The sequence below is a fragment of the Lepidochelys kempii genome, chromosome 1, assembly GCF_965140285.1.
Source record: "Lepidochelys kempii isolate rLepKem1 chromosome 1, rLepKem1.hap1, whole genome shotgun sequence".
In the NCBI taxonomy this organism is placed as follows: Eukaryota; Metazoa; Chordata; order Testudines; family Cheloniidae; genus Lepidochelys; species Lepidochelys kempii.
In genome coordinates, this window is record NC_136380.1 from 191,236,307 (window position 1) to 191,254,349 (window position 18,043).

Here is an 18,043-nt window from a genome sequence, read left to right on the forward strand (position 1 = left end):
ACTTATACTTCAGAAGACATCAAAGCCACTGTGATGGTGCCCCCCATAAGGCTTTATGGAAATATGCTTATGAATGTATATATGACATAAGGGGAATATGTTTTATGCTACATATGTCATGTAACGTATCTCTGTAAAGGTTATGATCTACTGAATCTATTCATCCTATCTGTATGCATGTGTCATTGTCGTATTCAAAATTATGAATATTGGCTGTATACTTGTTTGATTTTAAATAACCTTAGCAAGGCATTTGGTCAGCTTCTTTAGAAAGGAATTTGCAAGTTAAGTGCCCTATCAAGAAGCACTTCATGAACAATGGAACTTGGAAGGCTCCAATCCACAAAAGAAGTCTACTTGAGGACATTCAAGGTAGCATGTGTACCACGGCTGCTACATGTAAGTTCTGAGTCATGCATGGACATGTGACTGGCCCATGTGACTCCAAAACTCCATCTTGTAGCTCAGATTCTACACAGGGGGAGGGAGGAGTGTCCACCTACAAGAGAAAGTCTATTTAAACCCCGGGGAAACCCCTCCATTTTGTCTTTAGCTGGCTCAAGAGATAGCCTCTCCACCCCCAAGGATACTTGAAAGAAACTGGAACAAAGGACGTAACTACTGGGTGTGTGTGTTTGTGTGGGGGGAATTAGTGATTGCTGGACTCAGATTAGAAGGAGACTAGTCTGTAAAAGGAATCTTACTGGGTGAGGTTTTTATCTGTATTCAGTTTTCTTATACATAGACTTGCGTGCTCTATTTTATTTTGCTTGGTAAGTCACTTTGTTCTATCTTCTATTACTTGGAACCACTTAAATCCTACTTTCTGTATTTAATAAAATCACTTTTTACTTATTAATTAACCCAGAGTATGTATTAATACCTGCGTGGGGGGCAAACAGTTGCGCATATCTCTCTATCGGTGTTATAGAGGGCGAACAATTTATGAGTTTACCCCATATACGCTTTATACAAGGTAAAAGGGATTTATTTGGGGTTTGGATCCTATTGGGAGTTGGGTATCTGAGTGTTAAAGACAGGAACACTTCTTAAGTTGCTTTCAGTTAAGTCTGCAGCTTTGGGGCATGTACCCTGCGTCTGTGTTGGAGCAGACTGGCGTGTCTGGCTCAGCAAGACAGGGTGCTGGAGTCCCAAGCTGGCAGGGAAAGCAGGGGCAGAAGTAGTCTTGGCATATCAGTTGGCATCCCCAGCGGGGGGTGGGGGTTCTGTTATCTAAACCATCACAGCCACCATTTAGGTATCTTTAGTGCCATATGCTTTCCTCTATGCACAGCTGAACTCCCATTGTAATCAATAGGATACCTCATCTACATCCCAATGGAAATTCTGAGTATGGGAATCCTTGAAGAGAGGATACCACATAGTCTTTAGCTCATAATAGATCTCATTTTGGCAGCAGGTTGCTAATATGACAACTTCATACCTTCTACTGTACAGTGCAGGTCAAATTATCTTGTTTGCCTAGGCCTAACCTCATTGAAATCAGAGACTAGATGTAAAATTTAGCCCTGCATCTAAAATTTTATAAGATTTTTGTATATGCTACCATTTTCTTTCTTTCCTGGTGTTACAATCCTCCTTACCACTCCAGAGAATAGATTTTGCATAATGAGTTACAAATTACATATCCAAACTAGAAGATGATATAGGGGATATTACACTAGCATTTGTGTTTTCAGGATTGCTAGTTTCCAAAGCAGTGAAAACTGGTTTGAGACAGGAGTCAGCTAGAAACACTTTATGTGGTATAAGTAGCCCTGTTGTGAAAAAAGCACACACATACACTTGCCCTGAATTTCATTTTAATATGAACAGCTATTGTGGAAGGCATCCCACTACAATCTAAATGTAATTAATTAATCCTGACCAATAGCAGACACATTATCGCACCCAGTTAAAAAGAATACAGTTTTCTGCTCAAGTTTGAGATATAGCCAAGAGTCCTTAGTTGAAAGGGACAGTTTTGTTTTTTGAGTGATTTTTTTGTATTTATATTCACATTTGTAGGCAAAGCAGGAAAGAAAATTCTCTGCTGCCTGATTCGAGCTGCCATTTCTGCTCCTTTGTTTGTTTAGTGTTAAAAATTGGGTATAGAAAATCTTCTGAAAATCTATGCCCACCCCTTTTGTGACAGAAAGCTATAGTTTTACTTCTATCCAAAATTTGTGGGTTATAATTGACTGATGTGGAATAAAGCAAGAGAAACAACACGATAGGTTTTTTTTTTTTTTTAATAATAATTTTACTTTGGGAAATGCTATCCCTCTAACAAAACACATATGTTAGCAGAGATGCATTAATTAAACTGAAAAAGGATGGCAGACCTGTATAGTTTACTGATGTTACATAAACATAACTCCACATTAAAGGTCTTCTAAACAAATGAAACTATCTCCCCATGTTATCTGTTGACTGCCTCCAGAAGAATTTTTGTTTAATTCAAGTCTTAGTACAAATGTTTCCATTATCTTATTCACGGGTTCCAATAACAACTTACTGTGTGCATTCAACCTTTATGGAAAAAAATATATACAGACTGTTATAGAGATGGAACCAAAAGGGATCTACAGACATGTAGCCTGGTTCAATTAAAATGGCTCTAAAAACCCTTGGAGTGTAAAAGAACATGACATCTTTCCTGTAGATTTTTTTAAAATCATCTTTTAGAATATCACACCACGAATATAATTCTCTGTTACATTCTACATCGTGGTCCAAAAACCTTTTAGAAAGATTGTCGTTTTCATTTAAATTCTACAGGTCTTTTCTATAAGCAGGGAGACTTGGAAACTTTCCTTTTTACATCTTATTCAATGTCAGTGTCAAAAACTAGGAGCCACCTGGCTTCATTATGCTCCACTTCCTCACGCAGCTTGATTCTTTATTTGAGAACATAACTCAGGACTACAATATACTCACGTCCTGATTGGACATCTCCCAGTAGGGTCTCTCTCCATAGGACATCACCTCCCAGAGGACAATCCCATAGCTCCATGCATCACTGGCTGATGTGAACTTGCGGTATGCAATGGCTTCTGGCGATGTCCATCGGATTGGAATCTTCCCCCCCTGGAAGCAGAAAAATCTTTTAATTATTGTAACACATGTACATCTGCATAGGTTTTGTTACCTGAAGCCATGTTTATCATATGGATTAGTAAATACCTTAAGCTACAAAATTCTATTACCATTTGCCATGGAAGCAGGCCATTTCTTATACACAATGGTTTATGTAACACACAGTGCATTATATTGTATCACAAAACTTTTCTGAAGCTCTACGTGTATATATTTTTTCTATGTAAATCAAATCATCAATTTATTTATTTACACTTAAAGAAAGGGTTGATGAGCCAGTCTCACTGAATTCAGGTGGAGAAGCAATAATACGTCAGAGGTCAGCTCCTCAATTATGCTCCAACCCCTTTATGCTGTCCAAATGATGCAAAGGGTCCAGATCATGTCCCAAAATAGCCAGTGCAGATGAGCTTCCTGTTAGTGTAAAACTGGCAGAATTGACTCCTACGCTCCCTGCCCCACTCTCATGTTTTGGGGGAGGGAGGGGAAGTGATGCAGCTCTCCTTCACTAACGCCAATTCTCTGCTTGCATAAGATCCACGTGGATCACATGAAGGGGCATAATTAGACAAATGCTGGGGTTAGGGCTAGCATCGATCAACTCTTAGAGTCAGGGGACAACTACTCTGTTTGCACCCCTTTGTACAGGCGAGAATCTGGCCTAAGACATTTTTACTGTCATGAGAAGAGCCATTATTAAATGATTTAAACTTGGAAGAGAAGAAAAACTACTGTTAAAATTAGACCTGTTGTTATGGGGAACATCTCTCCCTGATTGAGGCCACTGTTTCATGCCATAAACCAAATTAACAAAATGCACGCAAGGAGCCTCAGGCTGCGTTTCTGCAACACGAGAACTAGAGGGAAGAGACTGAGTCACTTTCCAAAGGCGCCAGCTTTTACAGAAATCTGTAAGTCTATGATTTGGGGTCATGCATGAGAAAAGAAGCCCATATTACACAGTAAAATAAAACTTTGGCATAAAATAATTCAGAAATGAATATAATTGAATGCAGAATACAATGACAGGTTTAAGTAGGTTCCAACACCAGGGATGTATAGTATATGTAGCACTGGTGAAAGATCCAGCTCAGGCTTCAGCTCAAATGATATCTATATAGGAACTTCCATTACTGTATAATCTAAGTGTCTCACAATTTGTAATGCATTGATCCCAAAACAGCCCTGTGAGGCAGGGAAGGGCTATTATCATCGTTTAAGAGTTGGGGAACAGACTTCCGCAGGGACAGGAAGTCTGTGGTGGACCTGGTTCTCCTGAGCCAATGGCTCATGCCCTAACCATTACACCAACCTTCACGTCACATGAATCACTCAAAATTGGGTGGGTTTAGTCCCTTTTGCTGTCCCCCCATCACTGTAAATAAAACCCCAAACAAGTAAAGGGCAGTTTTTGAAGCCACTTCCCAGAACAGTCTTCCTCTTTCAGACTCAACACCCAATATGAAATGTTCCCTACTCACACTGAGTAAAATGCTTTGTATTTGTAGGTTTTTTCCACAGCCCTCACTGCTATAGCATTAGAGAGCCACACAAACATTTAGAAATGTATGGTCTTAATACCTCTCTGAGGAAGAGGAATAATACTGTCCTCTTTTCATACATGCCCAACGTCACACAGTGAGTCTGTGGCAGAACTGATGATTAAACCCAACTTTCCTGAATCCAAGAGTGTTAATCACCAAACCCACTGCTTCAACCCACTATTTCTATTATATGTATTTATTTTTAAGCATACAATTTGTCTATAGCAGTCTCTCCAGAGTCACACAATAAACAAGTAAATGCGAATAGAAGAGCTGTAATCTAAAGGTACAAAACACACCCACACCCATATACACTCCAACTCTGAAAAGTCTCTCGACTGAAACCCTCCTGTTCATCTCACCAGCTCAGAAACAGCCTGAGTAAACAATAAACCATAACACATGACTGGGTTCTGTCAGTGGAAGGGGAAAGTGATTTGAGAAGCAAGGGCCTTACACTGAGTCTGTCCAGTCTTCAGAAGTACAATTCTAGGGACTGTCTCCTTACATGTCCCAGCTGCTTTCAACTGTCAGGGTAAAATTACCTTTATGCTACCTGGGACCTAAACTACAAAGGACTTTTATAGATCAAACACAACCTTTGAACTACATCTGGAAATGAATATGTACCCACTTCAGTCTCTGGAACACAGATGTAATGTGTTGCCAGCATGAAACACCGATGAGTATGTCGGCAGCAGAATTCTGCGTTTAAGTGAATTTTCTAAGAGATCCTCAAGGATAGGCACTTTGCAGTTTGTAGCTAGGAGACAACATAGGAACAGATAACTGTTGAGCTTTGCTTCGATAGGAAAAGTTGCAACTTCCTAGCTAAGCAAAGATAGGGAAAAAGCAACTATTCTGCTTTCTAAAACAGCAGTGGATCCTATATTGTGAACCTGTGTGAAAAACACGGGACAAACTCCCTCAAGAGAGGATTCAGATATCACTTCTGGCGATTCATCCAGGTGTTCCCAGCTCACCAATCTAACCAGGAAAGCCAAGTGATTGCACCATCTGATTTGGGAGAAATTGAGACAGAGAGCTAAGCATCTTCAGCATACTTACAGCACTACAACCCAGAATCTCTCACATTGTCCCCTACTAGTTTCATCTACACAATGAATAGAGGGCAGGCAGAATATACACTTGCAGTACACCACATGACAAAGGACTTGAGCAGATGAACAACAGTCTGCTACTAGCCTCTGGGTCCTCTCCAAGGAAAAATAATTGATCTACCCAAGCACGACTCCAGCTAAACCACCAGGTTTACAGACATGTAAATACCATGTTGTGGCCAATGGTACTAAATACCCTGGCCAGATCCAAAAGAATCAGCATAGCCATCTCTGCTCTTTGCCCATTCCATGAATAAGCAACTCAGTGCAAACATCAACTGCCTTCAGATACTGAGTATTCCCGTTTAATACCTGCTATTTAATATAACATTCTGTTTATTTTAGGAAAATAATGATGTTATTTTTCTTACATGCAGGTAATAGCCTATTTATTCCTCTTAAGATGATGTCAAATGAGAGCCTTCAAGAGCTGACACACCAAAAGTCTGAATTCCTGGAACTGATTTAGGAGCTGACCTGGTCATGGCCAATCTTGAATTAAGAGCCAAGAACAAAGTGAGATTAAAATGGTTGCAAAATACAATTTTACTCTCCTGAAGAGAAAGTGGGTGCCAATTTCTAACACCACAATGCAAGGGAATAAATGCAAATTTGGATCTGACTCCCATACAGCCCTAAGTGCTTTCCACCCCAACTAGCTTCAGCTTCTGAAAATGTTTAGAAAAGGAAGAGTCTGGCTGACACATACGTGTAGATAAAATGTAGGCATCCCAGGAACATGGGAAATAACAATAAAATATAACTTACAGTACAAGTCTAAAATCAAGACCATTCTGACTGGATCTTGTAGAAGTCACCAGATGTCAAGGGCCCAAAATTAGTCTGTGATTGAAAGGAAAGCCCTTCATTGAGGGGAAGCACAAAGTCCTTACCTGACATCATCTTAAAGGGAAAAAATATTTAATTAATAAAAATAGTGGCATTAGTCTCCAGTGTTCTAGAAATTATTACGTGAAAGACAAATTCGGTAAAACATCAGAAGTTCTTTTTTTATGCACATTTTCATTGATTTTATGAAGAATGTGTGCCTATCTACGCAAAGTTAAATTTCATTGAAAGTGAAGAGCTTTTTTTCTCTCCTACGTGTCTACCATAGCTCTGTTCATGATACTGAAGGCATTCATCTATGCATTGGGGGTGAAATCCTGGGACCACTGATTTCAATGGTCCCAAGATTACACCCTTAGATCTTGGGATATATGAGTTACTTCTGAGAAACATACAACTCCTATGCTCCCCTATCACAATACCTGATAGGTTTATAGAGGTACAAGTATATAAGAAGCATAATAAATCTACATAACTTAAAAGCAAGGGATACAATACACCATTTTCATAACCAGATCGGACTAGGACCCGTAATACTACAAAGTGAAATATTTCAACTGCATGTTGTATGGAAGCTATTATTCAGTCAGCACAGTATATGGCAGGAAATTCTGGCACTAATTTCAAGTCAAAAGCAACAGCACATTTGTCAGCCTTCACTGCAGAACTACGAATTCATGCAAAAGAGGAAGAGTCTAAAATTTAATTAATGTATTAAAAAAAAAAGGAAAACAGTAGAAAATAAAACTGGAAAGCTAGTTTAAAACATTTAAAGTTCAACATTTTGAGAAAACTGAGCCATTTTAGATCTAAATTCCACAGAAAACATTTAATTTTTTTTTCAAAAGTAATATTTTAAAATCAAACAGAATCTCTCATATGTGACTAGAATTTTCTAAAAATCAGATTATAGAACCCAAGCAACCAGAATTGAAAATCAAATACGAGTTTATGCAATGTTCCTGGGAAATACTTCTACTGAGAGACGGAAGAAGGCTTTCATAAACGTGAGTGAAACCAAAGCTTTTAGCAAGGTGTTTTAGCTATTTTAGCTACAAGTATCCACTGACATTGAATGGGTCCTGCTTATCAGACTATAATTTCAGCACCAAAAACTAAGGATTTTTTCTTAAAACTGGTGCAACATTTTCACATATTTCCACATATTTTAAATAACTAATAAAACAGTCCCATTAATTGTAGCAAACTGAACTTGGAATTTTCATGCACTCATCCATTTTTTGAATAAACTATACAAGCTACTCTAGTTTTAAAAGCCAATAAACTGGAAGAGAGCACTTAGTGATTGCTCAAGTAGGAGAATCTTTTTTCCTCCATCTTCTTTCTCTGTAAGAAATGCTTGTCTGAGCTGGAGTTTACATGAACACCAACAGAACACATCTGGTTCATTTTTATGACTTACCCATAGCAAAGACGTCATATAACTTACGGTTAATCACACAATAGACTAAATCAAACATTTTCTATTAGGCTGTGAAACATAAATGGGCATTTGCCAAAGATGGGGCTTCTTACATCTCAAAGCCCCTTCCATAAACACAGGCAAAACCCTGGCTAATATTGCTGGGCTACTGTTCTTTAAAATTAAAAGCAAGTGGGCAAACCGGAATCCATAGAACCAAATTTCAGAATGAGGACCTATAGTTATGCCTACAGAAATCTGCATGCGAATGTCATGCCCACAGAGACCCACCAGTGCATGCCAAAAAAAAAAGGTGTAATCAAGTGTATAAGTATGTACATGCATATGTACTGTTACCTATTTGTGTCCTTTTTTCCATTTATTTTCTGAAGACAAGAAACCATTATGTACACTTGCAGCACAGTTTCTTTTTAAGTGTAACTAGGGAAAAAATAGCAAGCTAGACTCTTTTTGCCCCTGCATCCTCCTCTTTCTTTATTTTTTAAAGAAAGATGTGAAGCTGAACCCCAGGATTGTGAAATGGGTGCACCCCAGCTTAAGCACTGATAGTGGAGCATTGATGAAAACAAAGTAACCAAGAGAAAACAAAGGGCTGTTGTGGGGACCTGTCCAGGCATGCAGAATAATGTCATATCAGACAGTGTCTGAGTCACGTGACAGTTACATGTGTATGGGAGTATGTCATTACTTTAGAATCTGGCAACATTTTAAGACCAGGGGCTCTTAGTTTCCTGCTATGTCAGTATGAGTTTGACATTATCATACTGATAGAAATTAAAAATATAAAAATACTGAGGGTAACCCACCAGATCCACTCGTAGTAACATAATGCAGAAGCTCTGCACCCGTTCCTAATCATGACCCTAGCCTCAAACAAAGCCACAGGCTTATTAATATGCTTTATATGATCATATGAAGAAAAAACGAAAAGCACAAGCTCAGCTAATTCAAATGGCTGAATGCTACTATAGCTAGTGAATTGAATATATAATGTTACAGCGCTACGGCACACGGCATAGTGTAAGAAAATGTCTTTGTAACACACTTGGAGCTGATTACCTAAAAATGTATATTATTTTATGTTATTTATTCTCTCTATTTTTCCCCTCTGCCTAGCCCACTACAGTGACTTTCAACTGCTACACTAAATTTATTTCTTAGATTTTTTTTTTAAAATACACCCACTTGAAGTTCAGGGAGACTGTGCAAACATTCATTGACTGACAAGACATACAAATTAAGACCAATGTACAAAATATAACACCCTCCAGAATGTGTCCCAAACTATGGCTCTTCCACTCTCTCATATAATTCACTTGGGTCACTTTCCCAGAAAAAACCCTGGGAAAGTCTACGCTAAGTACAGTAGATATAAGCAAAGCAATGTCAGTCACCTCTCGTTTCATCACCTGTGTAAGTGCCTCACAAAAAGGTAAAAATGTGGGATACTTTCAAACAAAGGGAAAAGAGAACTTTCACCCAAATGCAAGGAGGGAGTAGGTGATAGTTGCAGAAACAGCAGCTACAGACCTTGGTTGTAGCAAATCAGTAGCCAGGGCTATCTAGGTCTGAGAGCTGCTGTTGTGTGCTGGAGCAAAAGTGTCGGTAGTAATTGAAGGTTTTGTTTGCTGTCGAAGAGAGTTGTGATTCTTACTGTATCTGAACTGTGAAGCATAAATCTGCTGAAACTAAACAAAGACTTCAATTTATTTCGAGTGCATCTGCTACTCCAACACACAGCAGCTGCTTCCAGGCCTACGTATCCCAATCTCATATTTTTATTTATAATCAGTTAGAAAGTGAAAGTCATGGACACTTGACCAAGTGCCTGGGAAGAAAGGAATCAAGAGAAACAGATTTTAACAAACGGGTTAGAAGAATTTGGCAGCAAAAATTAAAGGGCAAAATCCAGACCCATATTCTATAGGGTCACATGACAGGAGAATCAGTGTTGTATTGGGCATGAGGTAAGTCCAAGAGCCATCTGGCTGGTACAGGACAGGATGGCTCAGAGTGGCTGCTGGAGGCCTGACCAATTCCCTTAACTAGCAGAATGTGATTCCCCTTGTACATTAATGGACATAACCCATGAGGTAGTGTCCTCTTGAGTGGTAGGTGACAATCCTACCCTGTAACTATGTAAATGCTTAGGGGAGGTGGGATAGAGCAAGAGGGGCTTCCTATGGTCTCACCCTCCAAGGCACCCACACAACACAGGGCAGGATTTAGAACTATGACTGAAGAGAGAGCGACTAAGAGTTAATTGGACTGCGTTCTTCAATTAAATGTCAGGCACACTGGTGATGTGCCTAAATGTGCATTTAAATAGTGGTCTAAAGTAGTCACTAGTTTACAGTACATAAATATTATGTATCTGAGAAGCACAACTATGGCCCTTATGCAAGTGTGATCTTTACATTGGGCTTCAGAGGACTTGCAGAACAGCATGAGTATTACTGATTACTTATTTATAAAGACTGTAGAATTATATTCCTAATGGAAATGTAGATATCAAGGCCCTGCTCCTGAGCAAAGAATGGCACAAGTGTATGCCAAGTGACTGGGGCTCTGCACAGAGGGTCTGTACATGCACAGGGGCTCTGCCTGGATGAGTTCTCTTTGCAGGACTGGGGCCTGGATTATCAAACAACAAAGCCACTTAAGATATCTTATTTCACTATCTGAAAGTGAACATTTGGAAATACGGTTACAGCTTTGATTTCTTTAGTCAACTTCAGAAAGCTTCTGAGTAACTAGTACCCCTCCCTTTAGCTGGTAAATATGTTAAACTCTATGGGACTATTCCATTATTTTAAAACTTGGTCCCTTTTTTTCCTTCATATGAATTTAGTGGCTGTGAAATCTCTTGGGATTAACAGTCTAGGAAACAGTCTTCTGTTTAGCTAAATAACAAGGCATCAGCAGTGCAAACTTTCCTTCTCTTTGCTAATGAGCCTGAAACAGAACTGAGAAGGACTCAGGGTAAAATTTTCAAAAGCGACCAAGTGAGACTTAAGTGCCTAGATCACTTTTTTTAAATGGAATCTAGACACTTTTGAAAGTGTTACCCACACTTTGTAGATGTGTGAAGATAGCTTTTATACACATGCCTGTTCAATCACTGCCCTCTCTGCTGAGACAGCCAGCAAGAATGCCAGCTAGAGACAAAAGTAAATGGTGGCTTTTGTAACAAATGGCACTCGCACCTTCCAGAGGGCAACCACCAACTCATTTCACCTAGAACGGTCATCACACAAGAGTAACGTGTGGTTCTTACTGACCTGGACTGGATTTGTACTGGCAGCCCGGAGCTTTGAAACTCCTTTATCTTATCACCAAACTTTTGTGACAATCACCAATCCAGCTGCCCCCCCTTTCACCCATATGAATTTAAAGTAGCAGCACAGGCACTCTGGATTATCGTAGAAGGGAAATCAAATGAGGATCTAAACAATCTCAGAGCTAAACAGTGATGTCTTAATGGTGAACAAAGTGACTTCCCCACCTCTGGAGCATGCTTTCTGATGCCATTTCAAAGGATGTCTATACAGTCTCCCATTTATCCTGTGAACGAAATTTGATGTGGTCTAGATTGTATTAAGAGATTCTAATCATGTTGGTAACTTCCTGCAGTAGTTTGTGTGTGTGCCATAAATGGCAGATGGGGTTTATCAAACACACATGAGCACATGAGCTTTGCAAAATGGTTTCTTCACATCTGATTTCTTTATCTAAATGTAAATAAGCAGAGAGACATAGAAAGGAGATGGAGTGTAGGCAGAAAAGAAGACTTCAGCACTACCATTGGAACATCAGATTCCTGCATAGACCAGAAATTCCAGTATCACATAAATCTCTTCTCTGTATTTCCGACTCAGGGAACCTGCAACTCACACACTTCAGCACACACGATTCATCTTCAATGAACTCCACTTCCTTTTTAAGCCTTTTGCTATACTGTCTGATGCACAGCTATTTCTCCCCAGGCACCTTTTTGTTCCAGCATACCAGGGAGTCACAAGTTTCTTAGGTCTTAAAGAGGCCATCATGTCGTTTGCCTCAGGCAGTAGCAGCAGGCTCCAAAATAATGAAAAAATGGCCAAAGGAAAATTATTGCCCTGCCCCTTTAAGACTTGAGCATGGAAAATGGAAAAGGCCCAGGCTTTCCTCAGCCCTGGGTCCATGGCATGAATTCTTTGGCATGCTCCACTCCACCTTTACCAAAACAAAAGAAGGAGTAGCAGAGAGTCTCATCTCTGTGCCTCTTCAGGCAGAGTGCAATCAAGAAGGCAGACAAGAGGCACTCCACTCCTTGGGGTCTCCTGGCTCTGGTGAGCTCCCATATCTGGTCATACCTAAGCTGGGAGTAGAGGGTTGGGGAAAAGTTCCCTTCTCCTGCTCTTGAGAGAATCTCTTTTCCCTTCCTGTTCCTTTTCACCCACCTTGCTAAGGCCAGGTGAAGGTTCTCTCACTCCAGCTGGCGGGCATACAAATTATGCAGGGAAGGGGAGGAATCCTGCAGTGCAACAACCATACTTGGAAGTGATCACTTAGAATAGTCACCACTGAGGGACCTGATTCACACAAGCCCCACCACAGTGGCTAAATGTGCTTGATTTCACATAAACCCTCCCTACCCCCAGGACCATCAGATGGTCATGAATAGAGCTGGTCCAAAAATTAGCTTTTTAAAAAATGAACATTTTGGAAAATATTTGTATAGTATTTCTTAAAATTATGTTTTAATGTTTTGGATGTTCCTTTTTTTCTTGTTTCTTCTTTCCATTCCTTTTTGGTCGCACTCTCCCTCCCTCCCAGCCTTGTTGTTTTCTTTTTTCCCTATTCTCTTGTTTTACATTAAATTGATTCCCCACCCACCTGAACATTTTTTGGCTTTTCAAAATTGAAAAATCTTGTGGGAAGGGAGAGGGAAGAAAAGTAGGTCCTTTCCAGACCCTGTACGATGCAAACAGATAAACTTCTACATTTCTGCAAAATTTTGACCAATTCTAGTAATGAACTACCAGTTTGTCTCTAACAGTTTTTGGTGGCAAACCACAGATGGAAAGCTTTGGGTTTGAGTCTCCTCTCACTATGCTTTCACATACTGTTGTAGCTTAATTGATTTCAATAGAGTTACTTCTGTTGTTAACTAATATAAGTGTGAACGGAAGAAAGTCATTCATGTCCAGTTAACTGCCTTCTAAGCTGTCCCGCTGAAGTCTCATTTTCTAGCATTTAATAAACATGTATTGTTTCTTTGATGACCTAACTCTGTTAAGGTAAAAATAACATGTAATGTTTGCTATACAATCATCTGCATTAAAGGGCAATCTGCTGTACCATTCCCTGCTGCCTCCCCTTTGCCAGAGCCTTTCATTGCTGTGGTGGGGAAAGGCTCCAGCCATGGAGAGGCACCAGACCACCACACTGCTAAAAATAACAGTGTAAATGGGGGAGGCACTGCTTGGGTGAGGAGAGAGCCATATAAGATATGTACCCTAAGGTTCCGGCGTGTCTTTACTCATCTAAACAGTGCTTTGCTGTTCACACTGCTGTTTATACCCATGCGAGGGGGGTGTGCAGTATATGTACTCTACTTGCCCCCGTAAGGGAACGTATCCACAGAATGATTTTCCACCAACTATAAATGCAGAGCTATAATTTTATACTTGTATCTTCCTTGACAAATGTGTAGGAATTGACTGCAGTGAGCTCACCAGCAAGTTTAACCAGCTATTGATCAGATTTTCCTAAGCTCCACAGGACAGGATGGTCCATGTGCCCCAGTTTAGGAGTCTTGAGGTCATATGGTCTTGAGGTCATATGTGGCCTCAGGCTGCACTTCCAGCACCCCAGTTTTATAGCTATAATTAAGAAAGGCATAAACATATGAACTCACCCTGGTTGTGTAAGCAGCTTCTGGGTCATCCTCCAATACACGCGAGAGGCCAAAATCCGAGACTTTGCACACCAGATTACTATTGATGAGGATGTTACGTGCAGCTAGGTCACGATGGACATAACCCATATCTGACAAGTACTTCATACCAGATGCTATCCCTCGAAGCATGCCCACCAGCTGGATGACTGTGAACTGAGCATCATGTTTCTGCAAAACATACAGAATGCATGATTAAGAGACTGATTGTACAAGTTCGCCATGCACAGATTTTCCATTGAAGTTGCTGGGAGTTCTGCATGTGGAGGACTTGCAAGACAGAGACCCAAGATAAAAAGCATCCATGAAAATGCTGTGACTAAAGGAGAGTAATCTCTTAATCAACTGGAGGCAAACAAGGGACAAGCTTTAAGTTCAGATAAAATTTTGCTGTTCCTGCTTTTACTCCCACCTGAATTTCAATTTTCCAAATATAAGATAGGTGCAAATGTCAGATAAATCTAAACTGTATGCATTCACTGAGCTAGGATTTTCAAGGCAGCCGATGGGAGTTAAACACAGAATTCGCACTGATCCGTCTGTTAGGAAAATCCCTGCCTCAGACGGCGCAATCGTATAAGTTATACGGATAGAGAAGCAATTTTAAAAATTGCAAATGCTTATCTGACTCAGAAATTGCTAAATGCCATCCAAATTTAAATTTGTTCTCCAAAATTGTCCTCAGCCTCAGAATCAAAATCACTATGTCACTGTTCTTAGGCTGAAAACCAATATATGCATGCATTCATAATTTGGCTACCAACAGGCAAAGGTTTTCAGCCTCCAAGCTCTTGCTCATGTGTTTTGCTAATTACAATATTGCTTCCATCTTGCTATGTGAATCGACAAATGACCAAAAATAAAATGTATTCAGTGATCAGCTTTCAAATACATTAAACCCCCACTCCTGCAGTCACATCAGTGCGTGGGGCCTCCTGTGCCCCATGCGGAGGCTTATTATATAAATGGGACTCTTCACTCACACATGGGCAAGACCACATGAACCCGATTGAAAGACAGGGGCATAAGTTTTATTTTTGACCATTGTTCTTAAGGGACAATATTGGCTGTCTAAACATTAGCTGAACATATGGCAGAGCTGGCACTGAAGTGGCAGTCAAGTGTTTGAAAAGCCTATTGGCACTCACTTGCAGAGTGAGATCATGGATGGAAAGGATGCATTTGCATGAAACTTGCCTTAACTTTGATGACTTGATAAATTAAAAATACAAATTTCAATCAATAAATTAGCAAATAAAAATCAATACATTATATCTGAAATACAGTGTACCAATGAACCGGTTAAACTGCATTATGTAAATAAGGTAGGACATGGTGTATTTGGCCAGTCAGGGTTTGAATAGTAGGCAGTCTACATTATTTATCATTTTATAGTGACCTATAGATTGCTAGCCATTGCACAGAGAACACAAAATAGGTCTCTGCTCTGAAGAGTTCGCATTATCAATAATGGACCATGCAGGCAAACGAGCATATAACATACCTCAGGGATGGGAACAAGGACAAGTATTATTAGAAATAAGATTGTACAGGTACTCTCTATAGGCTAGAATTTGTATAAGTGATTCAAGCTTTTTGTTTAATTTAAGTTTTGCAGGAAAAGCATTTTTTGTAGGGGCAGAGTTTTTAGGAGGGACTGGAATGAGTTGAGGGTGGAGTCTTGCTAAACTGTGTTTGGCATAAAGGGGCAGCATGGAGGAAGACACTGATAGATGCTTGTGAAAAAAAGAGACACAAGTTATGAAGACCAGTGTTGCTGGTGGAGCAGACAGCATGGATAAGAATGCAGGGAGAGATCAGGCTGAAGATGTAGCTGGGATTGTGTGATGCAGGGCCCCAAAAGCAAAGACAAGAAGTTTAAATTTGATGTGCAGTGCAAAGGAACATGAGGGAAGTGGTATGATGATATAATGTACATAAAGCGGTCACCATTACAAAGTCTGCATTTGAAAAAAAGAGAGAAAATGGATATTAATGTATGGCACTAGAACTGGCTGGATAATATTTTTTGTGCAAATATTAGGCTAAACTGATATTTTGGTGAGGAATACAGGTACAGGAGGATCCCTGTGCTTTCCTGAAATGTTTCAAAACTGGTCCGAGACAGTTCAGAGTGATTCAAGGGATTAAGGAGTTGACCACACAGCTAATTTAGCTGTGTACATAGGTGCAGCCCCACCATCGTCTTTCCTTTGCAGCTTTAACATTGCCACTTTATGGGTATTGTGACAAGGTCGGGCCACATGGCTGCAGGAGAGTAATAGAAGGCAGATATATTAGCCACAGGTTAAGCAGGTCCCTTTTTCCTGGCTAAGGTAACAGGGAAGGTTCCAGAATAATCAGGAACCTTCTGGAGACAATTAAGACAGACAGACTGATTGGCTGCACGTGTTCTAATCAAGAAGCTGCTAGAATCAATTAAGGCAGGCTAATCAGGGCACCTGGGTTTTAAAAAGGAGTTCACTTCAGTTTGTGGTGTGCGTGTGAGGAGCTGGGAGCAAGAGGCACTAGGAGCTGAGAGTGAGAATACAGACTGTTGGAGGACTGAGGAGTACAAGCATTATCAGACACCAGGCAGAAGGTCCTACGGTGAGGATAAAGAAGGTGTTGGGAGGAGTCCATGGGGAAGTAGCCCAGAGAGTTGTAGCTGTCGCACAGCTGTTCCAGGAGGCACTCTAGACAGCTGCATTCCACAGGACCCTGGGCTGGAACCCAGAGTAGAGGGCGGGCCTGGGTTCCCCCCAAACCTCCCAACTCCTGGTCAGACACAGGAGGAGTCAACCTGGACTGTGGGTTAAGAAAAACGGCCAAGCTGAGAGCTGCCGTGAAGCTCCAAGGCGAGCAAATCCGCCAATAAGCGCAAGACCCACCAAGGTAAAGCAGGAACTTTGTCACAACTGGTGTCGGAAGTGGAGTCTGGTGTCCACAGCGCGGTGGAAGAAGGAGGGTGTTTGGAAGAGAAAAAAAAAAGGGAAGGTGGTCTATTTTTATTTTTTTTCACCATAATGGAGGAGGTAGTGCGGGCACTGATACAAGCCATGGTTGCCCAGCACGAGGCTATTCGTGTCCAGGCAGCCGCCAACAGGAGGCAGTGCGGCTGCAGCAAGAGACTAATCACCTACTGATGGACCAGGCTATGTTGCGGGAACTGGTAAACCAGGTAAAGGCCCTTACAGAGCTGAACCGCGGCCACGATGGGACGCAGATCATGTGGGCCAGCAACTGGCTGCAGAAAATTACGCTGGAGGATGATGTAGAGGCATACCTCCTGGCCTTTGAGAGGACAGCCCTGCAGGAGGCTTGGCCCCAATCCTTGCTCCATTCCTGTGTGGGGAGGCCCAGAAGGCCTACTATGATTTGCCTGAAGAGGCTCCGGCAGACTACCCGCAGCTGAAAGCAGAGATCCTGGCCAGATCTGGGGTAACGACCGCAGTGCGGGCCCAGCGATATCATGAGTGGAGGTACCAGGAAAACAAAACCCCGCGGTCCCAATTATATGACCTCATCCATCTCGCATGAAAGTGGTTATGAACTGACTCCTGGAGTCCGGAGGAGATACTAGAGGTTCTGGTCATCGACCGGTACATGAGAGGACTACCGCCAGACCTTTGCGCCTGGGTAAGGCAGAACAAACCCTCCACCTACGACGAAGTTGTTGTGCTGGTAGAAAGGCGAAGGACGGCGAGAGAGCTGACCCAACCAGTTAAGGAAGAAGCACCCCAGGTTAACCTAGCAGCACCAAGCACTAGAGCTCGGGTGACTGGGCCACCAGGAGAGCCCAGATGGAAAAAGAGAGGGGCTGAAGGCCCACCAGAAGCCACAAAGAGTCGGAGCACTGAGGGGGAAGAGGATCGTGATGTTAGACTACCCAAACCAAGAGACTGGGGAATGCCTAGGGCTCCATACAGATGTTACGCCTGCGGGGAGTGGAGACACATAGCTGCACAGTGTCCCAATGCCGAGGAGCCTATGCAGTGCAACCTGGGGAACTGGGCAGACCCATGCTCCCTAATCCACCTTGTGG

General features: G+C 41.3%; 1 protein-coding gene across 2 annotated transcripts in view; it reads right to left on the minus strand.

Annotated features, from left to right (window-relative positions):
• EPHA3 (EPH receptor A3) overlaps nucleotides 1-18,043 on the minus strand; it is a 305,552-nt gene that overhangs the window by 20,654 nt on the left and 266,855 nt on the right. For both annotated transcript variants that reach the window (XM_078848068.1, XM_073305634.2), the window contains exons 13-14: nucleotides 13,960-14,169; nucleotides 2,941-3,090 (exon numbers count right to left, since the gene is read on the minus strand). In XM_078848068.1, the coding sequence (XP_078704194.1) occupies nucleotides 2,941-3,090; nucleotides 13,960-14,169 (360 nt within the window). The remainder of the gene's footprint in view (nucleotides 1-2,940; nucleotides 3,091-13,959; nucleotides 14,170-18,043) is intronic.